Here is a 12,564-nt window from a genome sequence, read left to right on the forward strand (position 1 = left end):
CCCAACCCACTGAGCCACCCAGACACCCCCCGAATAGATAATATACACAATTTAGAGATGAGGACAAAAAGGTAAAAAGAGATGAAGTGACTTGTACAAGTTCAGACTACAAATTATTAAAACGACAATTAGGACCAATTTTTCTATTAACTTAAATTTCTTTTACACCAGGAGGCTATATATCAAAAAGCCTTTTTATCAAAAGCCTAAGATCAGAAGTCAGATTATACTTGTTTTACCACTTATCACAGTATGACCCTCAATTAAGTATATGAAGCAATTAGTTTATTAACCTTGGTTTCCCAGGCGCCTGGGTGGCTCAGTCGTTAAGTGTCTGTCTTTGGCTCAGGTCATGATCCCAGGGTCCTGAGAAGAGCCCTTCATCAGGCTCCCTGCTCAGTGGGAAGTCTGCTCCTCCTTCTCCTAGTCCCCATGTTTGTGTTCTCTCACTATGTCTCTGTCAAATAAATAAAGTCTTTAAAAAAACAAAACAAAACAAAACCCAAAACAAAAAACTTGGTTTCCTCAACTGTAAAAACCAGAATAGTATTGACCTTGGGTTTTGAAATTTCACAAAATAAAAAGGATAAAACCTTTGAACACTGCCTAACACATAGGAAATATTAATAAACTTTATCGATTCTCCTACTGTTTTATAATGAAATCAGCTTTTCAGTGGTTATGATATACATGACCTACTCACACTTGTCCTTTTTAATCTTTTGTAGAGTCATGAATTTCACCTGAAAGAGACTGAACACATTTAAAAACCACTGATATGGGGCGCCTGGTTGGCTCAGTGGGTCAAAGCCTCTACCTTCAGCTCAGGTCATGATCCCAGGGTCCTGGTTCGAGCCCCACATCGGGCTCTCTGCTCAGTAGGGAGCCTGCTTCTTCCTCTCTCTGCCTGCCTCTCTGCCTACTTGTGATCTCTGTCAAATGAATAAATAAAATCCTAAAAAAGAAAAAAAAAAGATTTAAAAACCACTGATATATCCAGTGGTTTATTTACATAACATGCTTTATTGGGTCACATGCAAATAAGTGCTTAGCAAAAACTTTAAAAGAAAGCTGGGAGAGGGTGCTTGGGTGGCTCTGTTGGTTAAATGTCTGACTCTTGATCTCAGCTGAGGTCTTGATCTCAGGGTCATGAGTTCATATCCCTACGTTGGGTTCCACACAGGGCATGGAGCCTACTTAAAAAAAAAAAAAAAAAAAAAAAAAAAAAAGTTGGGAGAGAAAGGAAAAATCACAACTCAAATAACATTTCTACCTGTTGAGTTGGTTGCTTACTGGATATGTGAAATAGCCATTAAGTGCAAAACTTAATTATTCTGTCATGGGGTCACTTTATAGAACATTGATCAAACAGTCTTGACATGACTACATTTTAAACTTAAGTGGCAGGTACATTTTGTGGTGCTCTTCCTCTGCCATTTTAGACCTTGGGCCTTTACTCAAAACATTCAGTTACTCTGCCCACATGGCTTAACGCTTCTGCAAAAAAAGTGGGCAGGTGGTCAGAAGACCCAAGTTCTCATTTAAATTCTCAGACCTCAATATTGCCAACAAGGATACCACCAGTCCCCTTACTGCACAGGTTTTTCAGACAAAAACAGTGAAGACAAACTATGAAACACAGGCACAGGCTTCCAAGTTTGCTGCACAGAGGGAAAAAATCATCTGTGGGAATGGTATCAATGTTCCTCCCAATGAAGGCATCTTAAATATCTAAAGTACAAAGTTTGTAAGAATGGGTTATTTGCCTTGAAATAATGACAGATGAGGGACAATTTCATGTGCTGTGCTCTTTAACTTGTCTCCCAAAGAATTAGTATTTTATTTTTTTAAAATATTTTATTTATTTATTTGACAGAGAGAAAGAGAGAGAGAGAGATCACAAATAGATAGAGAGCCAGGCAGAGAGAGAGGGGGAAGCAGGCTCCCTGCTGAGCAGAAAGCCCCATGCGGGGCTCGATCCCAGGACCCTGAGATCATGACCCGAGCCGAAGGCAGAGGTTTAACCCACTGAGCCACCCAGGCGCCCCCAAGAATTAGTATTTTAATTTGTATGTAATCCACAGTAAAAATACTCTCGACATTGACATTTCCAAACTCATATCACAGAAGGTTTTGGTATCCAGATTTTTAGTAGTAAGGCAGACCTGGATTGAAGCCTTTTCCTAGCGTCTCTTCCACTAGGCTCCATGACTTTGAGAAGCTGGCTAACCTTGTAGTACATCCCTGTGCTTTGTTTGCTTTTGGTGCTGGTGGTCACAGTGAACAAAAAAGACAATTTCATCTTTTCTCTCACAGGATGATGAGGAGCAAATGAGCCCCCCACACACAGCACATTACGAACAAGGCAGCACCAGTCAACACAGCTGCCCTCTGCCATCAGCAGCCGTGGCAGCAGTCTGTTTCATTCACACCTGGATTTCCAAGCTGTCTCAAATGGATTTGCTAGATGATGTGAGTTAACACAAGTCCGCTGATCCAAGAACTGCAAGATAAGTTTAAAACCTACCCACAGAAGAAATACAGGGGGAGTAAAAGTTTAAGCAAGACTGTTAGCTGTGATTCACAGTACCTATGTTGCATTTTCTTTCCATTCTCACTGCCTTTAATCATAGTTCTGGCACGAGTACGTGTAGGGAAAGCTGATAAAAAAGACAACGCCCCATCTGAAGCTCCAAGGACTATGGCCCAAACTTGCATGTTTTAAGTTCCTCTTCTGTAGGAGTGCTGACAATACTGACTCCATCTTGGGCCTCCATCTTGTTCATATTTGCTCAATGACCTCTCCTGGGGCTACGTGTCCTGGGTCCCTTGGAGATTAATATATATACCTTAGAGATGCCCACCAAGGCCAGGATGGGGAAGACTTTATTTTGGCCTCTCATGAATGTCTTAGAGATAACATAGTCTTTCTTTCTTGAGGCACAGGTGATGCCACCAGATCTAATTAAAGGGTAACTGTCAAGTAAGTGCATGCAAGCCCTTTGAGGTGCATGTGAAGCCTTTGATACTACTACAGTGCCCTTCTGTGTGTCCCCTCACCCTGTAAAATCTGTGGACTAAGGGCTGGACTTTGTGAGAACAGCTATGCGGCTGCCAAGGATCACCCTCTGCCCAGATACCCGGTGTCCGTCAGGCACCTTGAATAAAGCTCTGTGTAAACTCTACAAGGGAGCTGGCTGTATTTTCCCGTCTCAAAGTGCCCACTCGATTTGGGAGATACTTTACTGTCTCTCCCCGACCTTCCAACACTTTTTCACTTTGAATTCGGCCCTGGATGTTGCCAATCTGCCAAAAAAGAATGTTTCGTTTTCTTACCATCTTTTTCACTAAGGCATAAGATTTTTCAAAGTGCAGTCTCCTTCCATTAGCAGGCCTGACAGAAAACAGAGTTATGTGTGCACACAGAAAAAATAAGTTTTATTCCACACAAACATGGTGTCATACAGGGTTGTGGTTCATAAGCTTGAAAACCACTATTCAAAAGCACAGTGACTGACTACTCTCCATTTGACAGTAAGTCACTGATGGTAACATTATTTTTTAAAAGGTCATTGCTATCACAAAGACAGTTTAAAAGGCTGAACTGTTAAGAAGAAAGTTCTCCCTCCTCCTTTAGCACGTTGGTCCAACCGATCATTAATAGGTCCAAATATCTTCAAGTCAAGAGGCAGATACGGAGCAAATCATGAGGGAGAGGGCAGGTACAGAGGGGAAGAAAAACTTTACTAATTCTAGGTATGGTGTTAGATTATATTCTAGGCGCAAATATAGATTTCCCCCTTTAATCCCCCCAATCCTGTAAGTATCATGGTGTGGTAGCTACACTTCGCAGTTCTGCATTTTAAGTGATGACCTAATGAAGATCATTTTCTTGTAGTCCCAGGCCTGACAAGTTTGGTCTTTACCACCCGTGGACCAGCAGTGCCTGGTTTGGGTAGGACAGGGCCTCCCTTTAGGGTTAGGGATAACCAGAAGGTACAATTTAGAACATCCTCTCATCTCTAGATTTTTCCACAAATAGCACTTAAAACAACAGCTTACTTGGCACAGAACTGGAACTCGATGAGTAAGAACAGCCAGCGACTTGCTGTAAGATCTTGGGAAAGCCGACTTCTCCATGGACCTCTATTTGCGTGTCTATAAAATAAGTATAATTGTGTCTTAACTCCCTGATCACAGAACTTTGCAAGGTTTTGACAGCAAAGATTTTATGATTCATACCGTTAAAGGACACATTCTAAGTAATAAATCCCATCACCAGAAACTTCCTCAGAATTAAGGACAGAATTTTAAAAAGTAGCAAAGACATAAACCCTAGGGCACAAATTTTTTCCCTGTGGCATCCTGACTGGCTAGACCACCCTCTCCCACCCCCTGCAGGTAGGGCTGACCTGGCTTCCTAACTTTCTAGGTCGCCCCAGGATTCTTGCCTGTCCTGCCACCTAGTGGCAGCAAGGATTCACATGACCAGAGCAAGTGAAGGCGCCCTGTGTTCAAGTTTGTTTGTTTGTTTCCTCAGTCCCTGCTGAGACAGAGCCTCTCCCTTGCTTGGACCCTAGTCTTCAGATGCCACCTATCTCACAAAGCCTGTCTTCATTAGGACAAACTTCACTTTCAGATGAGCCATCAATTGAGAAGCCACTGTATTTGTTACCATTTATTTAAATGGTAAAACACAGAAATGGGATTTTTATTTTATAATTTTTTTTTAAGATTTTTATTTATTTATTTGACAGAGAGAGAGAGAGATCACAAGTAGGCAGAGAGGCAGGCAGAGAGAGGGTGGGGGAAGCAGGCTCGCTCCTGAGCAGAGAGCCCGACGCCAGGCTCGATCCCAGGACCCTGGGATCATGACTCAAGCCGAAGGCAGAGGCTTTAACCCACTGAGCCACTCAGAAGCCCTGAGACTTAAACACCCATGCAAATAGAAAATGATCTCTATTCAGAAATTATCCATCTGTTAGATTCAAGGCCACTGTGCTACACAGCTCTGAGGTCCCGACGGGGCATTCTCAAGCTAGCCTATATGAATGGCACTGCATGGACCTTTCGCAAACACCCAAGGGTCCTGATGAGACTCACCAGTATTTAATATACCTACGTTTGAGAACCTAAACTTGTCAGAACGCCCTCTTACTTCTTTCTTTGCAACAGGAGCTGTCTGGCCTTATAAGCAAAGGTAAGCTCCTGAAACGCTTACTCATTTAAAAAAAAAAAATCTTCAAACAAACCCTTCCTTAAAAACCCTATTTTTTTTTTAATTTTTAATTTTTAAAATTTCTTTTCAGTGTACCAGAATTCATTGTTTATGCACCACACCCAGTGCTCAATGCAAAACGTGCCCTCCTTAATACCGACCACCAGGCTCACCCAACTTCCCACCCCCACCCCTTCAAAATCCTCAGATTGTTTTTCAGAGTCCATAGTCTCCCATAATAACCCTAATTATTAAGGGGTCAAATGGCTTCTAGCTCCCTGCACCTCTTGTTTAGCTCCCACTTATATTCAAAATAGAAAAACTCTGTCGGGGGTGGGCAAGTAGGTGAAGGGGGATGAAGGGGTACCAACTTCCAGTTATAAAATAAGTCATGGGGATGAAAAGTACAGCAGAGAAAATATAGTTAATAATATTGTAATACCATTGTATGTGACAGATGGTAACTATACTTACAGTGAGCACTGAGTAATACAGAGTTGTCAAATCACTGTGCTGTATACCAGAAAATAATATAATGAAATGCCAATTGAATATTACCCCCACCTTAAAAGACCACCAGAGACATGAGTCAAAGCCAATCAGCAAGGGTCGTTTATTGCAGGTTCAAACCTGGACCTCTGCGCCACTCTGAGAGGTCTGGAGCTGGGATTTTTATAGACAGATACAAACAAGTTTCGGGTGGGGCTGAGCTGATTGATTGATAGTTTGAACACAATTGGGAGTCTCCTGGTGGAATGTTACATTCCTGCTATCAAGCATCCCTGTTAATGAGATTTAGGTTTAGAAGTATTTACTTTTCCTTCTACCTCCACCTCCTTCTTTGGTTTTTCATGGAGGGGAGGGTGACATTAGGGCTATTGATAAGGTAACTTCTTTGTTGTAAATCTCAAGGACATTTGCAAACCAGGGGAGACTCCTACCTTGCAGGACTGTGATCTCTGCAAGTTAACTATTTATCGTTTTATGGCAGTCAGGGGTGCCTGAGGAATGCTACACATATGGAAGGGAGCGGGTGAAGGGGGGGTGCAAGGCGCCAGCTTTTGCTTTGTCCTCAGCCAGCCTCCTGCTCCTTCAATAACATTTTATGTCAACTGTACTTCAGTAACAAGAGTTAAAAAGATAAGAAAAGGTCTCTTTTGAGTGGTCCCTTTATGCTAAGCCCAAAAGGGATAAAGCAGCATCAGCATAGGTTTCTTTTCTTTTAATCAAGTTGTCCCTTCCCCCAAAGGGGGGAAACAGCAGCCAATCCCCTTTGTGGGTTTTCTGTTTGTTTCAGTGAAAGTCACAAAAGTTCAGAGAAAGAGAAAGGAGAATCTACATTTATTAAGAACCTACCAAGCAACAGACAGCAAGCTAAGACTTTTTTATATATATAGGTTATCTCTCTTGAGAAAAAGTAAAGCAATGGGACCACAGTCAGAAATCAATCCCCACTTTGTCAGTTATTGAGGGTATAACCTTGAAAACACATTTAAATTTTCTGAAGCCTACTTTCCTCCCATGTAAAATGGAAATACTACATTCCTAGTGAGCACTACACAGCTATGCACTGTACGTGGCATGTGTTGGTTGGATTCTCTCCTTTATTGTGGCCCCAGTTATACTTTCTAACTGGAGGCAGGCGGGGAGGGGCGGCAGCTTTAGGGAGCTAAGTTGGGTCCCAAACATTTCTGCACTTAGAAAACTGCTTTCAGGATTTGTCTATTTTTAAAAATACTTGCAAACCTATTTAGATGAAAATTAAGTTTTATTTTAAATACAAGCATATAGTCATTTCCTCATAGATGGAAAAGAAATAGGCAGAAAAAGAAGTAATGCATTATCGTATCTGACAATCATCATTAAAGGCAAACCATGGAGTAAGCTGTGAAGGCACTTAAGGCTGCCGTATGGTGGATGGACAACTTTCCTACAACAGATATGCAGTGTTTACTTGTTATTAACCACCTGACATCATGCAGGAACCAAACCAAATCTATAACAAAAAGGGCAAAGTTAAAACCTTTAAAAGGACAAAATAATAGTCACAGGGCAGAGGGCATAAACTGGGAACAAGCAGATATTTCCATTTAAAACATTCTTGAAATTCCCCCAGGAAGGTTTCTGTTTGCTTTGAAGCACCTCTCAATGTTCTGTGAAAATATGCAGACTCAAATTCCATTTTTGCTAGTTATATAAATTCACAGCAAATAAATTAAGTACCTGGCAAAAGGAGATCAAAAAGAACCAGAGAAATAGATGAATCAAGGGAAATATTATTACTGAACTCAATAAGTAAAAGCCTCTTGAGCTCTGAGGCATTTTTCTTCACCTTGTTAGCTTCTAAGACTGAAGAAATCATTTGAGAACTTTTATTACAAGCCTGGAGATACATAAGGAGCCATGAAAGCCTTCATCTGACAAGGGCTTAATTAAATACAACAGTAAATTTTGTACTTACATCAGTTTTAGTTGCTTGAATAGTGCTTATGTTCCCCCCTCCCATATGTTCCGGATTCAAATTAGGACAGACATTCCAAAGGGAAAATTTTTTTTTTTCTAACTGGGTATTCTATTATCATACAAAAACTTAGATAAATCCATATTGACTTCGATCATGATGAATAAATGTTGGACCCTCAGACACAGGAATAACACACATCGTATATGGATTAGATGTTTCAAGTAGGGTTTCTATAAACACAACTCCATTAAAAATTCACTAGTAATCTACTGGGAAAAAATGGAATACTTATATTCTTTTTCTCAGTTAATAGCGTTTTAAAATCCCTAGTTATTCAATAGAAACAATATGTAGAAAGCCCATGAATTTTTAAGAGACCTGGGCTGAACTACTCAATCTGTAATACATATTGTAACTGTGATCTTGGGCAAGGTATTCCATTTCTCTGAATCTCAGTTTTGCTGTCTATAGAATGACAGTATCTATTTTCAGGGGAGTAATGTTAACTTATCACAGAAAATATACAAAGGACACAATAAGGTCTACAGTGCCTAGGAAGAATCTAAGTAGATCCTCTGATCACCGACTCTTCTTTGCCTTAGTTTTTCAGCATCTTTCTCTAAACCAATCTTCTTGAGTTTTTTTTCATACAACCCATTAAAACTTCTGCTTCTGCACCCCAGAACATGAGCATTTATAAGTTATATATGTATGACTACACTAATATATTACAGAATACACAAAAATAGAACTTTTAGTAAGAGGATATAAAGATAAAATGAAAAGTAGTTTTAAATACTGGATTCATAGTATTACTTAATATTTCAAAGCACAATAAAGCTTAAGCCAAGCACATACTTCACACTGGATGAACACCCAGATGTCAACTTTCTCTTTTTCTTTTCTTTTCTTTTCTTTCTTTTTTTTTTTTTTTAAGATTTTATTTATTTATTTAACAGAGAGAGATCACCAGTAGGCAGAGGCAGGCAGGGGGTGGCGGGGGGCGGGGAGCAGTCTCCCTGCCAAGGAGAGAGTCCAATGCGGGGCCTCCATCCCAGGACCCTGAGATTATCACCGGAGGTGAAGGCAGAGGCCCAGCCCACTGAGCCACCCAGGTACCGCAATCTTTGTGATAATTCTGATTTTAGTTTTTTGGTCACCTTCTTGTCCTATCAGGTTAAACCTTGTATTTGCAATCATAATGTGACTCAGGGCTACAGGGAAGTGTAAGCTCTACCATTTACTTATTGTTCACTTGCATTTTACTGTTAGGCTTATCTTCAAACTGTGGTTTCCTTAACAGTATTTCTGCACTCTTGTATCATTCTGTAAGAGTTTAAAGCTGGCCAACAAATTGTGTAAATCTGCTGAACCGAGTACATACGAACTGTAACTTTTAGCAAAATACTAAAAGCAAAGACTAAAAAGCCCTGCCATGCCCTTTGAGTCACAGAGTTGCAATTCTCCTTTCAGGAAGCCTTACCTAACACATGGGATGCGACAATGTAACATTCACACAAGGAAGTCACCATCAACAGAATGTAATAACGATTTTTCAACATATATAACAATTCCTGGTAAGGATTTTTTTTTAAATAACCAAAAGTTTGAAAATTTTCTCCCAACACCTGAAATGTCTTAGATACCTCCAAGTATACACACACCCTACACCGCACTTGGCCTTCAACTTTTGATACAGCTCCTCCAGTCTTTGTTCTACACGGCTTAAAACTGTTACCTTTTTAAATTATAAAACTAATCATGTTACCCACTCCTCCTCAGATATCCTCAATGGCCCTACCACTCCTTACAGGGTAAATCCAAACCCTTTGGCCTTGCATTAAAAGCCTAAGATATGGATAAGGGTATTATCTACATCCAGCTTTATCTCTTACCAATCCTCCACCACGCCTTATTCTGGAGCCCTACCGCATTGTTAGATGTTTCTAACATATGGTCTTGTATACCTTCACTCATTCAGCAAGCATTTATTGGCTACCTATTATATACCAGGCATTGAGGAAAAAAAGGAAGACCCAGTTATTCATTGCCTACAAATGCCCAGACTCCCAGCACAATTATCAAATAAATAAGATTACAGCATAATGTGAAAAATACTGTAACGGAGCCTTAGACTTACTTGGCAAGAACAAACACCAGACCAGACCACTGGCTATAGTCATTGTCTGGGCTATAGAGCACTGGAAATTCATGATGCTCTTTGCAAAACATGTTCTTGTGGATAAAATATTGATTTACCAACAAGTTCAGTGTTATAACACATAGGGGACTCTTATTACCAGAAAATGTAACTCTATTATACCAATTAGAAAAAGAATGAAAGAAAGAAAATCACAGCCACAAGCAAACAAGGCCACAAAAAAATAGGCTGTTTGTGTTTTTCCCATTAATTTGCATTCATATGTACTTAAACAAATTTCACCGTGAATTCAGTTCATACTCCCAAACAGATAGATGGCAAGAAGTGATAAAGGTTAAAAGAAATTTTGAGTTAAAAAAAATTTTAATGAGGAAATGCTATTCATTATCTAACAGGAAGGAAAGCAATCCTGTCCTTACTGAATTTAATTATTAATCATTTGATAATTAAGTTTAAAAGCAGAAGTCTTCACCCCAGCTCCTGGGAGCAGAGATGGATGACTAAAGACCTGGATACTCTCTAAGGTCCCTTTAAGCTCTAGAACTTTGGTTTCCACTGAAATTTGCATTCTATGCCTATATGCTGTATGTTCTGGGCACAAATAACAATGTTGTGCTTTTAATAATGTGTAATAAGCTGATCGTTTTAATGAAAACAGCCCATCCCACACACATGTACATATACTCACACATAAATACATACCCACAAAACACAACCCTGGAGGGCTGGGTCCCCTGAATCTATCCTTGAAGCACACCTAATGCTCTAACCGTACATTTTTTTCCATATTTGATAAACCAAGCATAACTTATGTTTTCTTACAAAAGATCCTAGCAATTAGATACTGAAATCTCACCCTTGTTACTACAATTCCCCATCTTAAGAGGAGCTGGACATCTTTTAAGCATTATTATTTCAGCTGTAATAATCCTGAATTAAGTTAATGGACAAAAATAACCCTAGATACACTTGGGCTAAAATACAAAATGTTTGGGGCACCGGGGTGGCTCAGTCAGTTAAGCGTCTGCCTGCAGCTCAGGTCATGATCCCACCCTGCATTGGGCTCTTTGCTCAGCAGGCAGTCTGTTTCTCCCTCTGCCCCTCACCCCACTTGTGCACTCTCTCACTCTCTGTCTCTTTAATAAAAAAATAAAATGTTAATAAATAAATAAAAGTTTTAAAATGTTAAAAAAAATACAAAATGTTTCACAGTGATTTTCTTTCATATAACTCTGATTTCTAGGGCACCTGGATGGCTCAGTTGGTTAAGTGTCTGCCTTAGGCTCGGTTCATGATCTTGGGGTCCTGGGATTGAGTCTCACATGGGGCCCCCTGCTCAGTAGGGAGCCTGCTTCTCCCTCTCACCCTCCCTCTGTCCTTCCTTCCCTCTCTCCCTCTCAAATAAATAAAATCCTTAAAAAAAAAAATTCTGATTTCTAGTTAAAAGAAAAACAAGAGGGGCGCCTGGGTGGCTCAGTGGGTTAAAGCCTCTGCCTTCAGCTCAGGTCATGATCCCAGAGTCCTGGGATCGAGCCCCACATCGGGCTCTCTGCACCGCAGGGAGCCTGCTTCCTCCTCTATCTCTGCCTGCCTCTCTGCCTTCTTGTGATCTCTGTCAAATAAATAAATAAAATCTTTAAAAAAAAATAAAGAAAAACAAGAAACTAAACAATGTTGAAATAGAATACTCAATTTTTTTGATACAAACTATATTTTCCTATAAGTAATGTTCTAGTGACCTAACGCAGGATACATAAAAAAGTTGAGATAGAAACTCTATTTTGCTTCTTAAAATCTAAAGATTTCCAAATGATTTAATTCCCTCAAGTACATGCCGGCTCATTACAGAAATCACACAGGTTATGCCAGCTCAAGCTCTCCCATTTCCATTCTGTCCCAAGTATCAAACCCTGAAAATGCAGAGACAATAAACATTAAACGAACATTAAAAAAAAAAAAAATGCAAAAGGCGGCCCAGCGCATTAGGTGACTGTAGACCTTTGTGTCTGAAATACAAAAGGGGAGGTGGAAACCTCAGACCATTCCAAACAGAAAATGTCAGATTTTATGCTAAGATTTCCATTTTTATAATTTATATTTTATTTTTTTTTAGACTTCTGTTTTTATTTATTTATTTATTTTTAAACATTTTTTTTCTTAAGATTTTATTTATTTACTTGAGAGAGAGACAGTGAGAGCACATGAGCGAGGAGAAGGTCAGAGAGAGAAACAGACTCCCCATGGAGCTGGGAGCCTGATGTGGGACTCGATCCCGGGACTCCAGGATCATAACCTGAGCTGAAGGCAGTCGTCCAACCAACTGAGCCACCCAGGCACCCTAGACTTCCGTTTTTAAAGGACTGTATCCTTTTATGGAAAAAGAACTACTGGACTTCTTCAGAATATACGGTACTCTAATTTTCTTTCACATTGATCAATTCGTTCAGTATTTGATGAATCCTTTCTGAATTAAGTACATTCAAGGTCAAAAGAGTGTGACCTGAACTTTGAGGTTTGGGTTGAAACAGACCCAAAACTAAATTACTGAAATTAACAATATCAAGTCATAAATAAGGTTATAAGTAAATCTTCCCACCAGTTCCTTTGCCCCCTGAACCAACTTTTGAACTCTGAGCAGAATACATTCTCCTAAATAAAAGTAGCAATTCTAGGAAAAGCAATGGGTATTATTCCTCTACAGTATTACCATCATCCAAATCA

General features: G+C 39.9%; 1 protein-coding gene across 2 annotated transcripts in view; it reads right to left on the bottom strand.

Moving 5' to 3' along the window:
* Positions 1-12,564, bottom strand: part of FGD4 (FYVE, RhoGEF and PH domain containing 4) — a 220,422-nt gene that overhangs the window by 164,613 nt on the left and 43,245 nt on the right. The window contains exon 2 of one of the 2 annotated variants that reach the window (XM_059185676.1): positions 4,063-4,158. The exons of the other annotated variant lie outside the window; for it this stretch is intronic. Within the exon in view, the coding sequence (XP_059041659.1) occupies positions 4,063-4,158 (96 nt within the window). The remainder of the gene's footprint in view (positions 1-4,062; positions 4,159-12,564) is intronic. 2 annotated transcript variants of the gene reach the window in all.

The sequence above is a fragment of the Mustela lutreola genome, chromosome 8 (assembly GCF_030435805.1).
Source record: "Mustela lutreola isolate mMusLut2 chromosome 8, mMusLut2.pri, whole genome shotgun sequence".
Classification (NCBI taxonomy): domain Eukaryota; kingdom Metazoa; phylum Chordata; class Mammalia; order Carnivora; family Mustelidae; genus Mustela; species Mustela lutreola.